The following is a 19,626-nucleotide window of genomic DNA, read 5'->3' as shown; positions in this document are numbered from 1 at the left end:
GCTTCCCCCGCGTATCATCGGTTCTCATACAGGCAGCGCCATGCGCCTCAATGGCATAAAAATAACAGCAGTCAAAGTTTCAAAGAAATATGATTTTAATTTTTCGGGTACCCGGTCCCCGCCCGTTTTTTCCCACTCAAACCCGGTTTGAGGAAAACCCGTGATGACTCAGGCCTAATTACAAACACTTTGGTGGTTATTTCATTTGATTCTGTTCAAACTCATTTTGAGATCGCTAACACAAGTGGTATCTATCTTTAAATATATTTTGTAATCATTGTACATCGGGATGGATTTTGACACATGGTTAGAAAAGGATATGCATGTAGGCATTCATACATAAAGTCCCTTAATAATTTTTTTTCCCCATTTTACATTGCAAAAACTCCGGTGTTGATTTTAACACCAGCCCAGAATCTAATACGTCCACACCAAAGAGGTGTTTACACAATATCAGTTTCATTTTGGTCTAACACTAGAAAGGTGTTTATACATTGTACAACACCTATTAGTATTAAAACAGTATCGGTTTGATTCCAAACTGGTGTTGTTTCAATACTTCTCTGGTGTGGACATATAGAGATTCCGGGCTGGTGTTAAATCAACACCGGAGTTTTTGCAGTGTATGTTCTTGCCTCAAACCATTAATACTCAAAGAACTGTTGTATATTCATATATATCACACAAGAATTTTGGTGGGGTGGTTATGGGGGATACACAAATTTACAGATACGTCCAAGGTTGCCTTGTCCAACGGTAGAAGAATAAAAATATGAATTATATGATAATCAAAAACACACTTTTCCTTTTCCACTAGTGTTTCAGAAAGATCAAATGACTGAAATATCCATATGTACATGTACTATCCATAGCAATGGCAGACTAATCAACCCCTAAGGAATAGGGAGGGTGCTTTTCAGACATTATGAATGTTCCAAAAATAGTTTTTAACAAAACTCAAAAATGAACATTTGAGTATGTTCGTGTACTTGGCTGTGCCAAACCTGTTCACTTGTGTGTGTGTGTGTGGGGGGGGGTACTGGTATGTATTTTCAAACTCTAGATAAGGTTACAGTACATGTTAATGACAGATAGCTAATATGATAGGCGAGAAGATAGCCGTATAATATATCAACAAACTGATCATGCTGTCACAGTTCCATAGCCAGCCAACTCATTTCGATTAGGACACCAACAATGATCAGACTAGTGTTGTGTGTGTAAGGGCACCTACATTTTGTTTATGCATGTTCAAGTGCATTTTAAGATAAAAATATGTCATTCCAGTAAACACTGATTTCATGAAAAAGTCTGTAAAACCTTTATAAATCATCATTAAATCACTTCACATCTATATCGGGTAGAATTATACATACTGCACTTTGTGAAATTATAAATCTACATGTATGCTGAAAAATGATCACACTGAAGATGCGATCGCCTATACACTGTACACAGATTTTATTTTATTATTAGAAATTATTTTCTGTACAAGTAGGCATACATATGGGTATAAATGTAGATATTGCAAAAGCCGCTTCAGCCCCCCCCCCATTTTTTCCAAAACCGTGTACAAAAACGTAAAAATGACAATATGATTGTGATCTTTTGCATGGTCAGCCCCCCCCCCCTTTATAAACCATTCCACAATCCCTGTATTAAAGTTGGCCAGTGGATGTTGCCAGTTTAATACTAGAGGTGTCTATATATTTAAAGGACAAGTCCATCCCGACAAAAAATGATTTTAATAAAAAGAGAAAAATCCAACAAGCATAACACTGAAAATTTCATCAAAATCAGATGTAAAATAAGAAAGTTATGACAGTTTAAAGTTTCGCTTATTTTTCACAAAACAGTTCTATGCTCAACTCAGTGATATTCAAATGAGAGAGTCGATGATGTCACTGACTCACTGATACCCCTTTCATAAACCCCATTAAAATGAATTAGGCGGCTAATAGCAGCATAATTTGGTCGTAAAATTGGAGGAGGACAAGAGTTATCCGCATTACTCTGATGCTGCTATTATCCGCATAATAGCAGCATCGGGACAAGATTTTGAGTTTATGAACGCATTTCCAAATTATGCGGATAATTGCCATGGTGCGGTCACAAGGTCACCCTTTTCCAACACAACCGCATCGGAGGGGGCGTGTCCAGTTGTCATGGCGATTATCCACCTTTTTCAGGACGGGCGCGCGTAAAAATAATGCGGCTTATTTTCGGAGTTTATGAAAGCAATTTTTATTGAATTATCCGCATTACTCTTAGGCGGCTAATTGGAGGATAAGTTTATGAAAAGGGTATGAGTCACTATTTCTTTCATGTTTTTATTGTTTGAATCATACGATATTTAAATTTTTATTAATTTGACAATTAGGATCAAGCTGACTGAACCACAAATGTTAAAATAATGGAATTCCACAAGTTCAGGGAGAAATGAAACTTTGTTTCACACGACAATGATCAGAAAATCAAAATATTTCATATAATAAAATACAAAAGAAATAGTGAGTGGGTGATGTCATCGGTCCCCTCATTTGCATACCAAGCAGTACATGTATGTGCATACAACTGTTATTGAGCGAAACTTTAAAACATGATCGCTTTCTTATTTTACATGCAATTTTTATGAAATATTCAGTGTTACGCTTGTTGGATTTTCCTCTTTTTATTCAAATCAGCTTTTAGTTGGGGTGGACTTGTCCTTTTATAGCAAAGATCAGATAAACTGGGCCAGACTGTAAACTCAATTTAAAAAGTAGGTCTACATGTACATGTACATGAAAAAAAAATCAGTGCCAATTTAAATATTCTTTTCGGAAGAAAGACCTTTGACTAGGGACATCTGCAGATAGTGAGCTCTGACAGAGCTCTTGCCATCTAAACCAGACCATGGATCCAATCCCGGCCTAGGATGAGCCTCTCTGTGGCATCATTACCCTAAATTCCATCAATTCATCAATCTGATAGCTTTATGAGTTATGACACACCTCAATATATTCACCCAGTATCCAAGCTGGACATTACAAACTGTGCAATGGTACATTATATACACCACCCTATATCATTATCTTCAAGTAATAATAGTACAATATAGTGTAAACCTTAGATGTACAGTAGACAGTTGTAGAAAAATAAGGGATCTCATTCAAATAGTCACACTCTTTCTATCCAGTACTAAAGATTTGTTTGTTACAGCGCTTTACATATCACTGTATACATCATTCAATACACACTACACACACTTACACACAAGCCCTCCCATGTAAATGTACACAGGGCATTGGAGGAGTACTACATGTATCTCCTGTACATTATGTGTCAGTGTACTATGTGTGTGTAGGAAATGTAGGGGCATAGTTGGCATACCATAGAAGCTACAATACAGTCATGGGATAGCCTGCAGGGGTTGTATAGTAAACGCCATGGGATGGGATAGTCCACTGTCGTAAATCCAATATTTCAGCACTGGAAACTGCTTCATATAGGGGGTGAGGGTCTATATCAATTAATATAGCCCGGAGTATAGGTTACCAATGAAAACATTTCATGTTATTATATGAACTTGATTTGAACCCAACATAGGCCTACATGTATAACTTGTCCAAAAGCCTCTCATAGAACTGATACAATGTACATGTAATGTTTGGTCCCTGGAGAATACACGTACAAGTAGGCCCACCAGGGGAATAGTAAAAACTATTCCACTTCCCTTCCCTGGTGATATATAGATAGAGTGTACAACAAATGATGAGAGTACGGTATCATGGGGCGACAAACATTACTGTACATACAGGGCCCTATGTATAATCATCAAAGATAAATATCATGTGTGGTATTCAGTGGTAAAGATTATAAAATGAGTTTTACCAGAATCTATCTATGTTCACCAAGTCTTCGTAAATCGATTTTGGCATATCTGCCAAAACGTAGGCCTACATGAATAAAATTTCAAATTTGAGCACAGAAAACAAAGAATTACCATGGACAAATATGATTCAAGCTAGGTGTAGGCCTACATGTACTATAGGTGATTTAAAAATTTGTTTGTAAGTTACGAGTGACGTTACGAATGACTGGTAATCCTTTTTCTATGCCAACATCAATGAAAATATGGTGCACCATAATACTATAAGAATCTTTATGAAACACCTACCAGAGCACTCGTACAAAACAGTTGCATTCAAATTGAGGTTTGAATAGTAATATCGCTAGAATGCAGTATTTAAACTAAGCCTAAGTAAAACCAAAAACACATACCGTAGGGCTTTCGGCCATGCAGGTGTATGCAAGCCCGTATCGCTGAAAGCAAAAACTCACTTTCTTTTCTCCAGGGACCTAAATGATTTCATCAGAACAAATCCCTTCGGATAAGTCAGAAGCCGGTATAAGGGACACAAAATTAAAAAATGCAGTAAAACCAAACACTTTATTATAGTCTCATACATGTATTTATTCTATAGGGACCAAATTGTTTCATCGCAACCAGGTTTGTAAAAAAAAAAAAGAATCCAATTGGTTTAGTCAGAAGCCGACGCACGAGTACACTATAAGGAACTCAGGCTGAAAGTCTTCACACTTTCTTTCATGAAGCATAGAGGTCTGGGAGCCAAGACTACATGTACATGTAGTTGTATGTATGTCAGACGAGCCTGTCATCCTGGAGAGGTCAAACTTCATGTCAACTGTTGGCTGACTCCCCAACTATGCATCCATTTCCTCACAGATCACCCTCAGACAGGCACCAGCAAATTATTCAGATTAGTCTTTACACTTGGTAATGACATGCACAGACACCAAGTCAGAGTTAAGTTTTGCAAACCCTTCACTCAAGGAAAGTGGTCTGAATATACAGCCTACCTTCCCTGACATTGACTTGTGTACAGGAGGTCTCTTATTGGTGCTTATATGTGAAAGGGAGACCCACTTGTTGATAATACATGTAGTTTCAAACAGGGTCTGTGCCTGCAGACTAGTACAAGATGCAAAAAACTGTGTTCACCAGTGTTTGTGTTATTAGGCTGCAAAACCTAGCTCTGTATTGCCATGGAATGCTAGGACTGATGGTATTGCATAACAGGTAGGCCTAACCGCTACACTGACACCGCCAGTATAACAAATTAATACCATGTCTCAGGTGAAGACTAGACTCCAAACCCTATGCATGTGTACATGAGAGCATCTACATGTAGTCTCACTGCTTTAGACTCTGCAAAAACAAAGGGTCATTCATTGCCTGCAGACTAGCATGTAATGAAGTTTTTATACATAATTGCTATTCTAGAGTCTGGTTCAAGACTATGGGTAGTCTCTTCACCTTTGACCTTTGTTGTCCCAAATCTGTTCAGCCCTATTTGTTGGGCGAGGTAAAAGTTTGATATAAAAAAAAAATTTGTATCTGTTTTGATGCATGTCATATTTGATCAGTGGTGAAGACGTTGTTTGTAAATGTAATGCAGAAAGCTAGTCATTTTTGTACTAAATCCACTGGCTGAGAAATCAAACAAACTCACTTTATACATATATGTCAAGCTTCCATAGAAAGTACATGTATGAGGTCTAACTACACTGTATATTTATAGGCCTATATACATGTAGATTGTAAAATTGTAACTTACAATTGGGCAACTGCATCTATCCTTCCACGCATCCGATCGACCACAGCTTTATGAATAAAATTAATTATTCCTCACTTTCTCTTGTTTCATGAAAATTGCTAACATTAAATAATTAACCAATGATTCTCTAATTATCTTCTGGTATTAAAACAAATTTTGCTACTGAACATGCTTTATCTCTACAATGTATAAAGGCTTTATACACTGTACATGTTCATTCCCCGAAAGAGATATAAACCCAAAATCTATCAGATGACCAGTACACCGTAATTGAAAGGGATTTGTATTTACATGTATGTCTTTAATAGCTTTTTAACATTTACGTAATCATTTGTGTAACAGTGGCAAGAGAGAAGTTTTTATTAACATTTCGATACCTACTCTAATTTTCCTCTGCTTAAAAATAGCACATACTGTACAGTGTATGCACATCTTGAAGTACAGTGTAGCATACGCGGAGGCCTAACCATAACGTACAGTCTACGCACAATGTAGTATCTTGGCCTACAGTACATGAACCAATTCCTCAAAGCAGTACATTCTATAAATTGTAACCTACATTTAAGTAAAACAGCTGCACTATCAGCAGTCTATCCCAAAATATAATACTTCACAAGATAGAAAAAAACCTCAGACTTTTGTACAGGCATACAATGTATGAAGATACCAAAAATATCTTCTGTAATGAAGAACCTTGTGACTAACTTCTGACATTTACTCCTGTTGCTCTGTTGTTGATATCAGTTTTATTTCTGAACTGATAGGAGGGGCTGGATGGGTAATTGTTTGAAAGTGGCAATAGGCCTATAAAATGTAGCTACCCTACAGAGGACCAGGGTAATAATGTGTAAAGAAACTGTGTTCCAAATTTGAATGTACATGGACAGTATTATCGTCAGACAGAATGCTGAATTAACAGTTGATCCTCATAGTGACAGACTTACATGTACATGTAGTTTAATAGCTCAGCAACCTCTTGCATGTTATGTACATGTATGTTCGAAGTTCGGATCAAGACAATTGCCTGAGCATTTTTCAGTGTTGATACGCTCTATTTACGTTCAACTCATTAAATTATCCAAAGAAAGTTATCCTAAAAAGTTCATTCAGACGGGCTCATGTCATGACATCATGCTATTTTCATCAGGATTTTTTGTAGCAATATGAATAACAGCTGCCTGCCTCAATCACATGGTACGCTTATATCTAATACACAAATGTTGCAGAGCTTTCTTGCATACAGTAACTAGGGACAGTGATTTTCCTATTTGCAGGTAATTAAAATGAAAATTCTGCTTGGTTCTTTTACTTTTCATGTAAAATTTCAAGGAATTCACCTTTGCAAAACGGAATTCAGGTTTTTGCTGTGTACGTTTTCAGTTCCAAAACGGAATTTCCATGTTGAGATCAAGTTGAAACGGAATAGCAGATTTTCAGAAACGGAAAAGACAATTTTTTTAAATGGAAAATCACTATCTCTACATAACATTGTGCATCTGACAGCCTTAGAATGCTTTAAATGTATACATGTATTTGTACAAACTAGGCCTCTAAGTAACTTGAATCCTGCTTACTACTACACATACAAAAGTCACTCGTCTCCATACACAAAGTCCTGCACACCTAATACATGCAGGACATTTAGACCCCTCCCATCCTCTAATACAAAGTACTATAAACAAGTGAACATGATAGTACATGAACAAAATAAGTACAGTTTATTATACACTATACCAAATCTGCATATCAATAGGTGATCTCCCCTTTAATGCAACTGTAAAGCTGTAGAAGGCCTTGCCATTGTCACAGTTACCAATAATCAACCACTGGTGAAAGAGATTGGAGGGATTAAGGTTTCAGGGATTAAGAGGGATTACAGATGAGCTTCACAGAGGCGCTATTATTAGAAATACAATGTACAATGTAGGGTTGGACAGTTATATAGGAGGCTTGACCATCAATATGGCTGTGACCTCAATACAGTCAACTCTGTGGAAGAAATGGATTAGCGATTCTCAGGAAGTATCTCATGTTATGACCTACTTTCATGTTGATCTACATGTACATTGCCTTCATCTACATTCTGATTTACATGTACACTGTACCAGTAGTAACATTATAGTCTATTAAAGCAGTTGATAAATGGTCTCAACCATGTCTACTTAATTTCAGCATCATAATATATGAAGTTACATGAAATACAGTACATGTACGGTTAACGTGCCTATTGCCAGTGAAGGGTGGTTTGTCCCATTATCACTGGTTAAGGATCTGGGTAAATTATACTTTCACTATTTGATTATGAAATAAAGATGATAACTTTAATGGTAAGTATCAAGGATTCCACAAAAAATCACCAATGATTTCAAGGTTAGCTTTGCTCTATATGCTGCCTTAGTCTACAAATGTAGACCCACATCTGCAGTGTGTGTACCACAGCTGATTCAAGGAGTCTGCATAGCAGACTAGGTCTACTCGCTTCGCTCACCCTTTCAGAGTCTGCATAGCAGACTAATGCTGCCTGGCCAAGAGGATCAATTACTTTCTCAAATTACGCAGTGTTTCCATTTGGTGATCTCTGTTAACAAATTTTTGAAACTTCACAATTTCTTTTTGACTGGAAATATGATTTGGTGAAAAAAAAACATTTTGTGATTTTAATTTTTGGTGGCATTTTAAATTAATCTTTTTACCAAAATTGACTTGTTCAGCTCAGTCAGCCGGGATCTGGCAATACCGCTCCCATGCACACGGAGTGATATCCACACTGATTAGTAATGGACCAGGTTTGGACTAGCAGGGATTAATCTTTTTATATCTATGCAGATGCAAGCATGGACCCTGACTGAAATTTTATTCAACAAGTGGGTCTGGAGACAAGTCTAGCCCAAATATTCCATGTGAATTAAGCATGGAATTATAGCATACACATCCCAGTCAGGGCCCTAAGCTGGCCAATTCAGACCACTTCCCTCAAACGAAGTGGTTTGCACTTCGGCCTGAATTAGGCAGCGTTGAAATATAAAACAAATAATGCACATGTACTTACGATGCAATGTCTTCAAATCCACAGGAGGCTGCGGCGTGTAGCGCTGTCCAGCCTTCATTGTCCTGTGCTTCTATATCTGCTCCATGTTCTAACAGATATTCCACCATATCAATCTTTTCATCAATGACAGCCTGCGAGAAAAAAAAGGAAATAGAGAATCATTATAAACAGACTATTTTCACACTTCTTAAAATGAAAACGATAATCATCAAATGCAACATTTATAATGCATTATTTGTTTCTAAAGCATGACTTTGTTCTTGTTGTTGATGTTGATGTTTAGGATTTGATGGCGCTTTTCATGAAATAACAAACTTGTGCCCTACTGTAAGCACCAACTGCTGCAAAGATCTTTAATTCCTCATATCTAGATGTCATGGATTTAAAGGTAAAAGAAATTGCTCCACAATTATTTCATGAGAAAGTATTTTACATCAAGGTTAATTGTTAGTCTGCTGGGCAAACCCTTCACTCGAGTTAAGGGTCTGAATGTACAGACTACTCATACCTTGTGTACTGAAGGCTCCTGTATTGGAAAAGCAAGTTTTGTATGTGCTAGTCTTTGCGTGGAGGCACACTTGTTGATCAAAGTTCCAATAAGGGTCTGTACCTGCAGACTAGTTAATTGTCACCATACATGTACCGAGGTACATGTATACCTACATCTGGTACATTAATGTATCTTTGTGAAATCATTAAATCTTAGCTCAAGATCAATAATTCTGATAATCACTAACACAGAGAAGCATATATGGGACAGTGTATTGATGATGCTTGGAAAAATACCTGACATTTGATGGAATTGCATGCTTGTTTTGCTCATACCTTAATAGCAATTACCGGTATGCATTTTCCTTCAGAGATATTTGGCAAATATTTTTATTTATAAATACACCGTACATATACAAACACTAGGGAGGTAGTTTTATTGGATTCTCTTCAAACTCATTTTGAGATCGTTATAACAACTGGCATTTATAAATCCTTCACAAATGTATGTATTAGCACATTGCTTGTAGTGCACTTCATACACTTGTTTTTCATGCTCTAGTATCTAGAAGAACTCAGAACGCCCAATGTATGCATAACACTACACGATACTCATGTTGGATAACCAACCGGGCAATGTGTAAGTCTAATCCCTGCTGGCCTAATTATGTCATAATAAGGGAAAGGGGTGATATTGATACCATTCCACAAGCAAACAGGGGATTAGACTTGATCAGATGTAATGCATCGGAGCTGGTGATGCCCCCATCCAGAGGTACATGGACTTGTAAGCCTACATGTATGTGTAACAGGAGTTGAGTTTACGTCACTGCTGCCCTAACAAGAGGAAGGGTAACAGACCGACCTTGTTTTCAACCCCTTTCATACATGTACTGTCTGACTTGTGCTTTAACATTCAGAATATATACCTGTACTACATTGAAAGTATACGTAATAGTTAAAATATAATATAATTTGATATTTAAGATCACCTTATATGCAGATGGATTTATAGTGCATTATGGGTAAAGCAAAACTACGGTAGTTTTTCGAGTGATTTTTTTTTTCAAGTTGAGAAAATGAGCCCAGATGCATACATTGTATATTGATTATATCAAAGATATCAATGATTCATGCCCTATTAGTATTATTGGCTTAAAAAATCAACTGGCATACATGTACATGTAAAATGTAAGTTTAGGACTATAACTATCATAAAATCTTGTAATTTGTATACAGCCTGAATTTAGTATATTTTTATTGTGGTCCCACATGTACACTTTCATGTTAGTTGATCTAGTGTGACATCAACTGAACGTACAATCTTTCCAAGCTAAGAAAGAGGGGAATATCATTCATTTTCTTGGTAGTTTCCAACTAAATAACAATTACATACATGTATTTTACGGAAATAAGGGGAAAAGATAAACATTTCTTGGATGTAAGAATGTGCATTGTGAAATTTCATCAACTTAGGGGATTTTTCTTTTTTACTTCCATTCAAACAGTTGTCAAAATAAGTAAATGTTTATGCCTCTGACCATCGTTTGAACCGTGTTTGAACATTTTGACTCAGCCCTAGTCAATTTTAAATATGAAAGCTCAGTATATGTTGCTATCAAAATGCTATTTTTTTTCATAATAGCTTAGCACCTAGGTTATCAGAGTGCCAAAAAATATATGCAGGGCCAAAACATGTTTTGTGCAGTTCATAGGCCTACATCACATGTACAAAATTAAGTTAGGAATCTTTGAGAATGACATGGTTGATTTAATATTATCATACATGTACATGATGATGGGCCTTCACGCACATATGCATGTGGGGCCAACTGCAATCCGCCCGATATCCGAATGACGTAAGGCGTTCGTCGGAGGTTGTCCTTGAGACGAGACTAGCTGCATACCACATGCCTACATCAGTGGGATGTAGACTAACCTAAGCAATGTGAGTCTGCATACTATGCATTCCAATGCACCTCAACTATCTACTAACTACATATTCTCTCCATCCCTTTAAGAATCATAATTTGCTGTATCCTCCGGGCAAAAAAAATCACAATTTCAAGGTCCATTTTTCTATCATAGATACGAAATACATGTAATGAAATAAAAAAAAAATCTACATATGGATTCTTGACAGAGTGCATTCCAAATTTAAGCCTACTCCATTGCTGGATCTGATATATGTTCCATTGACATGTAGTAGGCCAACTCTGTAACTTTCAAAATTAAAAAAAAAGAATAATCTAATCAGATTATCTTAATTATGGTTTAAATATTATGAGCAACTTTTATCATATTATGAATTAATATAACATCGGGCAAAATATATCAAATAATTTTTTAAAGATAATAAATGCCATATGTACATGTACATTATTCCTGAACCACGTTTAATTCTTACAGCAAAGAGCAATGACCTCTTTCGGGGTCCATGGAAGCAGAAGGGGGGGGCATGGGGGGCTTTAGCCCCTCCCCCCACCATTTTCCAAAACCCTGTACAAAAAACGTAAATATGACCATATGATTGTGATTTTTTGCATGGTCACCCCCCCCCCTTTGAAAACTGTTCCAAGCCCCGTCTTTGACCTTTGACACCGTGACCCAGATATATTGCTGATCATATCATCAGGTACATGTACATGAAGGCCGTCATTCAAAAAAGTTTCAGTAGGTGGTTTCAAACCGCCTCGATCACAAGAATCCCCGTTAAATTACGAGAACTTTTTAAGGCTAAATAATACCCGTTAATTATTCCTGCATTCACACCGCCCCGAAACACATCCTTCGGGATAAGTTCCCGAAGTTACGAGCATGCGCAGTGTGATCTGATAAGCAGGCAAGGCGGGAGATTCAAAATCACTAGCCCAGCAGCCACCCACGCCGCCGCGCCCAACGACACGCTGGGATAAAAGTTCCCGTAATTTGCTTTCACATCGCCAAAATACCTGCGACCTTGGAAAAATCTCCACGAAAGTTCTCGTAATTTCACCAAGTACCTACTATTTAGCGGGTATTTTCTTTCGGGGATATTACGCGTAGTTTGCTTTCACATTACCAAAATACCTGGTATTTTCTGATCGGGGTAAATTTCCCGATCAGAGAATACCTGGAACTGGCGAACTTCGAGGCGGTCTGAAACCACCTAGTTTAACCCATCCAACCCTGAATCCATAAAATAATTCTTTAAATGTAATTATTGTATAAACACACCATTTTCTGAATATATACATGTATAAGGGACCTGTTGCACAAGATTTTTTCCATGAAAAGCTCTGGCAATTTTTTTTTGCCATTGTTTTTTATGTACAAGTTTCAATGGCATAATTTTGTTTGCCAGAGTTTTCGTTTATTTGCCAGAGATATTTTTAGGGCAAAAGCTTTATGCAACGCATCCCTGTAGCCTTTGATGCTTTGATCCATATTCATTAAACCAAATCTCTCAGAATCAGATCGTTTCCATCACACATGCATAACATGAGCAAAGTTTGAATTTGATGATGCTGATCCATCAGACAGTTCCCAATTCATTTCTAGGACAAACATATATTACATGCACAATGACGTCTGTGAAGTTTTTGACCTTTGACCTCATCAACCGCAAAGTTAAACCTCAACTGGGGCCCACTCACCGCAGGAGAGTTGTAACCAAATAAAAACTTAATTTTTCTTTTACTAATAATGTAACATTGCATTTTCTTTTTTAATTTAAGTTGCACTCTTTCTGTGGTGGGCCTAAGATCATTTAACTCCATTGATACTTGTCAACAGTTCTTCATTTAGCAGGAATGAGTAATTTCATGTATTGCATGAATGACCTCTGTGACCTTTGACCTTGATTCACCAAAAACTAGTCAGGGCCCCATTTCATGAGAAAATGATAGCAATTCTTGCTGAAATGTAAATTGCCATTACAGTGAAAATTCTGCTTACTGATTGGCTCTTCTAATGAGTTGCTACCATGTAACAACTTGTCCATTCACCACACAGTCTACCATCATTTATAGTCTAATGCCATTCCATCCATCAACGTTTCATCTAACAATCATTTGGTCCAATCATTTCACTTTATTTCTTTTGTCATTTGAAATATCTCTTGCCAATTTGTTTTATGTTTTCTGTTAATTTGTTCATAATTTCCGATTTTATTATCATTGAATACGACAATGGCATACACACTATTCATTTCCTAGACACACAATTCACTTTCAGTTAATATTTCCTTCTAGATTTCTACAACACAATTAGTTTCTATATAATACTTTATCCGTGTCATTTATTTTGTATTTATCTTGTTACTGTCTGAATATATTTTTTTTATCATTATTACCTTGTAATACATTGCAATTCGGCCTTAGCCGCGATGATGTCTTGATTTTTAATAAACCATTTATCTATCTATCACTTTGTCTAATCACCAGATCATCTACAACCATTTTTTCTCATTAGCAGTTGGTCAAATATTCATTTCATTTTCATTCATTTCGCTCAATTAATACTTAGTCCAATAAGACCAAATGGTATGGACTAAATGGCAAGTGGACCAACTGGTTATTAGACAAAATGGGCGAAAGAGTAATTAGACTATGGGGATAGTGGATGATGATAGCAGACAAGTTGGTAATTGGACAAACTGGCATTTAATTGGAAATAAACCCTGTTTATGAAGTAAAGCCCAGAACTTTATATGACCCTCCTGTATGCAGACTAGTACCAATTTTGCAGTTGATCCATCAACCGGTTTTCTTTATATTACAAAAAACCAGAACAGAATATAAAAGCAAAAGACAGGCTCCCTCCAACAAAATAATAATTAATTTTCAAGTTTCTTGTAGGCTCTACATGTACATGTAGTTCACTTCATGATCATGGATGTGGGAGGGGGTGGCCTGTTTTTTTTTTTAAGAATTATATTAAATACTAAGCCTGGGCAGTATGCAAATTGGGAAGCAAATGATGTCACCAATTCATTGTTTCTTTGGAATTTTATGAAATATCCAATGTTTTTTCTTCTTTAGATATGATGACAAAGATGCTCTTAACTGCAAGTATATAATAATACATAATAAGATCTGAAATTATGTCATATGACAAAGAATTAAACCCAGTTTTACATTATTGAGGAAAATGTATACTTCATTTTTAATGATTTTGTGTTGTGACATCATGTAAACTGGGATACATTTATGAGTCGTCAACCTCTTTTTCTTCTGACAAATTTGTGCAAAACAAGTGTTATCATAGCTGCCAGCATGTCAACTTGATTGGAAGAATACGCACCACATTTAGTTTGACCCAATACAAAACTTAACCAAAGAGTCAAATAAAACAATATATGACTGAGTTTCTTCATGTCTTGTACTTTGGTAAGTACTGTAGTTTTTTATTTAATAGTAAAAATACCTGGGCTTGGACATAGCTAGGACATGCCTCCATTAAAGAGATCCCTCTATAAATAGTTTAATCTGCCGCTATGCAAATGTTATATCCATCAAAATCCTCAACCCGCTGATCAACAAATAACAAAAGTAGTTATGTTTGCCACTTGTGTTAGATGCTGCCTAAGTCCACTCATCGTTTATTTAGACATTGCGTTTTTTTTTTCTCCAAAAGGCAAATAGGGGATGTAGAATTAAATACAAAGTGTACATAATGATGACGAAAGATTGTCATTCGCGCCCCTGGGTTGATTTTTCTTTCCTTGTTAAAGGTATTGCATTGTGACTTTGTATATAACACTGTATTACATATACAATATGTGTACTTGCATACATGTACACGTTAAAGGTTAAAGGCCAAACACATGTATTTAAGGTAGGTTCATGTATTTTAACAGGTGGGCTAGAGAATATTTTCTTTTTATTTCCCCCCCCCCCCCTTCTTATACCCCTTTCATAAACCCAATTATGTGGCTAATAGCAGCATAATTTGGTCGTAAAATCGGAGGAGGACCAGAGTTATCCGCATTATTTTGATGCTGCAATTATCCGCATAATAGCAGCATCGGGACCAGATTTTGACTTTATGAACGCATTTCCAAATAATGCGGATAATTGCCATGGTGAGGTCACAAGGTCACCCTTTTCCAACACAGCCGCATCGGACTGGGCGTGTGCAGTTTTCATGACGATTATCCGCCCTTTTCAGGACGGGCGCTCGTAAAAATAGTGCGGATTATTTTCAGAGTTTGTGAACGCAATTTTTATTGAATTATCCGCATTACTCTTAGGCGGCGAATGGGTTTATGAAAGGGGTATAATTTGCCTAATGAAGAAACTGAAATATACATTCACAAGTCAAATGCTTGAGCTACAAGTACATGAGAACATATGAAGCCATCTAATGTCATCATACATTACGTGTCAACTTTTTAGTGTACATGCAATGTAAGAGAACACTTGTTCCAGCCCCAAAAATATACAGGAGGATGAAAAGGTAAATTCTCGGGCTAAGATATCTTAAAAGCCTCTGTAAACTGTAAAATACAGGCCTACAAGTTGCCATTACATGTTGTAGGTAAATAAAAATTTTAATTGTAATTAAGATGAAGTAGAACATTTTCGCCCTGACTTTTCTGAAAATTGCCTACACGTATATATTATGTGTCGTTTAGATTTGTTGACTTAAAAGAAATTGTTTATTCATTTATTTATTTTAAACAAGTGCACACATTGGTACCCAGAATGCAGCATTTGCATTCATTTCAATCCAGTTAAGAAAAACATAGATCTATTGAAACTAAAAAATCTGCATTTTCCTTCATATTCAAAACAAAAATGAGATAACTCCACAATGTTTGACACAAGAACAATCAGTTTTATTGATACAAGTATACACGTACTTGTAATGTATAATCTAATTATTTGAGAAATACTATTTGTGTATGATAAAGAAGCAGAAAAAAAAGAGAGGGGGTACATGTCAGAAAAGAGGGAAGGGAATAAGGAATAGAGAATGAATGGGAGGGAAAGGAAGAGATGAACCTGAGGGGAGAGGTAAGAGGAAGAGAGGAAGGGGGGGGGGCTATTGAATGAAGTGGAGACAGGTAAAATAGTATAATATCAAAGGTCAATGACCTCTATTGAAGCTATGTTGGCCATGTTAAAGTGAGTAGGCCTGGGACTTTCGGGTTTTTTTCTTTTCGGGTACCCGTGGTAATTTTCGGGCGGGTACCCGGGTACCCGAAAATCATGTCGCTCGAAATATGACTGGTGGAAAAACCCCATAGGTGACGTCATCATCAAGCAAATGCGATGTAAGCCAATTTATGAATGAAAATATAGTAAGCATGCGCATTGCAAGCCTCAGCCCCATGCAGTATTCCGTCAAAACGAGTCTGCAATACTCTGTCACCTCGTACCAAAATCGACCTCGAAATCCACTTTTCTATATTTCATATGAATTATAAAAGGTATTCTCAGAGGATCTGTTTTCCCACCGATACCGCACTGGTAAGCAAATTGTTATTACTTCTTGTTTTTCCGACAAAATCTTACAAAGTAGTATCGATATTACATCGTGTTCGTGAGTTTGTAGAATCTATCGCTACGTGAACAAAGTCAATTGATTTCCGGGTTTCGGAGCGTCAAATGCGCCAGCCAATCACGATCGTGTTACCATTTTCGGTTTATGATGAACTGAAAATGGTATCAAGAACGTGATTGGCTGGCGCCTCGTATGCTCCGAAACCCGGAAATCAATTGACTTTGTTCACGTATAGCGATGGATTCTACAAACTCACAAACACGATGCAACATCGACGCTACTTCGTAAGATTTTGACGGAAAAGCAAGAAGTAATAAAATTTCCTTACTTGCGTGGTATCGGTGAGAAAACAGATCCTCTGAGAATACCTTTCATAATTCATATGAAATAAAGAAAAGTGGAATTCTAGGTCGATTTTGGTACGAGGTGACAGAGTATTGCAGACTTGTTTTGACGGAATACTGCGTGGGGCTGAGGCTTGCAATGCGCATGCTTAACTATATTTTCATTCATAAATTAGCTTGCGTCCCAGTGGCTGGATGACGTCACTGCGCTGCAAAAGAAACATGGCGACGATTGAACGATCTCAGTCACATCATCAACACTTGAAAAACTAGTATATTTAAGGATATTTCGAGGGTAATTGGTGAGATTCAAAATGGGACTTGTGTACTTTTGTGATGAGTTTACAATCATGTCTTACACTACGCAATACAAATCAAATGTACGTTATACTGGTGAGCAATTTTCGGGTATCGGGTATTGATTTTTCTACCCGGGTACCCGACGCTTCCGGGCGGGACCCGGGTACCCGGGTTTTAGTCCCAGCCCTAAAAGTGAGTGAAAATATTTGTAAAAGTCAAACACTATGTAGTATCGATAATGAATTTTTTTACAAATTAAACAAACTTGATAATATGGAAACCTTTGAAGATGGTCATACAGATATATTGAGGTCTCTTTACCCCATGAAATCAACATTGGACCATCAAAGGGCATAAGATCCAAACTTTTTTGTGGCACTGGCAAAAACAACAATCTAAATGGTTGTACTTTCAGGGTTAAAAAAATGAATAAAAATGTTACCATAGCACCGTAAACTATGGGATATTCATCCCCTTGTCATATTGACATTAAAGCAGTATTAAAAAGCATTTTCCCCTAACTTTGAGGTCCAAGACCTTGTTGCCCCAAGGCATTGAAATAATACAGAACTTTGATCGATGTCGCTCAATCATCCTCTGAAACAAAGTGAAAAGAGGGGAATTGAAGATGAAGATATCTACCCCCCCCCCCCCCCTGTTCATAAAACTTGTTTATAATAATGATGATGAGTGATAAGAATTATAATTTAAAAATTTGATAAAACAATTATAACTAAATTAAGTGATCATTCACTATCATCATAATATTATTCGTACTACATGTATGGTTATTGAACTTTACTATTAGTAAAATAATACAAACAATAATTTCATCTTCATCATCATCAAATTATTATTATTAGTAGTAGTATTATCATCATTAATATTATTATCAATATTATCATCATTTTATTATTATTTTATTAGTATCATTATCATTATTGTTATAGATATTTTTATTATATTATTTTCATTATCATCATTTTTTTCCCATTACTTTTTATCATTATGGTCTAATATTCTATTTTGCAGTGCAAGTGGATTGGAATAAATAATCAATCAATTAAGAGGGCAAACAGAAAATGAAAAAAATAAAAGAAACCTGGAGTTGATCAAATTATAATCTCAATCAGTCAATGGGTGATCTATATTTGATGGAGCATTTAACAACATAGGGAAATAATGATAAAAGCATAATTTGTATCAGCATTACTAATATCAACAGCTAACAACAGCACCTGAAAATGTAAAATGTTTTAACACAAGGCCTAACACTTTAGTAACAGAAATTTCAGAAATGTGGCGCAATATGAAAAAGGCAGGGGATTATTTATCATCAATCATCATCAAAATAATATTTGGAGAGACCAGACATGCCAGATAAAAGTCCTGAAACATGGAAAGAAGGGTATCATTTTACTGGCAACAGTGGACAATAAGACACCAGTGAAAGTGTGAATGGGGCCAACATGTGTGTGTGACATCAGCTGAGTGTGTGAACAGGGGCATAGATGATGCCCGTTTAGAAACACAGTAAACACACAGTGACAACACGGGTGTTCACACTGACACTTGACTTCGATTTCTGCTGCAGCACCAGTTGAGAACATGTCATTGGCATTGCACTGGATCCATCTCGCTATCATGATATTGTCATGGTATATTCAGCCTAGAACTCACATTGTAAGAGGACTACAAATCTGTCATACGATCCCTAGTATTCTCCAATGACGTGTGGGCCAGATTAAAGGGCAAACAACTATGAACTACACGCACAACATACCTGATGCAGGGCAGTCAAGCCATCGATATTAGCATAATTTATGTCCGCTCCCCGCTTCATAAGTGCTTCGATCTCATCCAAATCCTCGCTTGCACAGGCCGCTAGAAATACACATCCTGCCGCAAATTTCACTTTGGCTTTCTTGGCATTTCTTTCAGCTGGTTCTCTATCAAATTCCGAATCTTTCCATCGTTGAAGTTGTTCATGGCGGCGCATAAGCGCCGATTTCGGCTTCCCACCGGCGGAGCTATCCTCACCGTCCGCCATCTTTGCTAGCCGCTACCTCACCCGTTCCCAGCATGCATTTCGCGAACTCCAGCTCAGGGGAAATTTCGGATCGAGCGCAGACTAGACGTACGGCGATCGAACGTGAGAGACAGGGACGGAGAGAGATAGGTGGTGGTGATGATGAAGGGAGATGGACCAATACAGAGGGACTCCCTTCCAATCTGAGGGGGCTGGGGTTGTCATGGGAAAGTGTGACGTAATTTTCTATTTTGGATGGTTCAGCCTTTCGATCTCCCTCCCTCCCAAGAGGAGCACAGCCAATCA

General features: G+C 37.0%; 1 protein-coding gene across 10 annotated transcripts in view; it reads right to left on the bottom strand.

The window, feature by feature from the left end:
* Window positions 1-19,626, bottom strand: part of LOC121406090 (protein phosphatase 1 regulatory subunit 12B-like) — a 142,730-nt gene extending 123,104 nt beyond the window's left edge. For 3 of the 10 annotated variants that reach the window (XM_041597105.1, XM_041597110.1, XM_041597106.1), the window contains exons 1-2: window positions 19,075-19,622; window positions 8,671-8,801 (exon numbers count right to left, since the gene is read on the bottom strand). In XM_041597105.1, the coding sequence (XP_041453039.1) occupies window positions 8,671-8,801; window positions 19,075-19,341 (398 nt within the window). In that variant the 5' untranslated portion in view covers window positions 19,342-19,622. Of the gene's footprint in view, window positions 1-8,670; window positions 8,802-19,074 lie in introns of all 10 variants that reach the window. The other 7 variants (XM_041597104.1, XM_041597101.1, XM_041597100.1 and 4 more) reach the window with 6 other exon arrangements.

This window comes from Lytechinus variegatus, chromosome 19 (genome assembly GCF_018143015.1).
Source record: "Lytechinus variegatus isolate NC3 chromosome 19, Lvar_3.0, whole genome shotgun sequence".
NCBI classification, from domain to species: domain Eukaryota; kingdom Metazoa; phylum Echinodermata; class Echinoidea; order Temnopleuroida; family Toxopneustidae; genus Lytechinus; species Lytechinus variegatus.
Note: the sequence above shows the minus strand (reverse complement) of the source record. Positions and strands in the feature narration are given on the sequence as shown.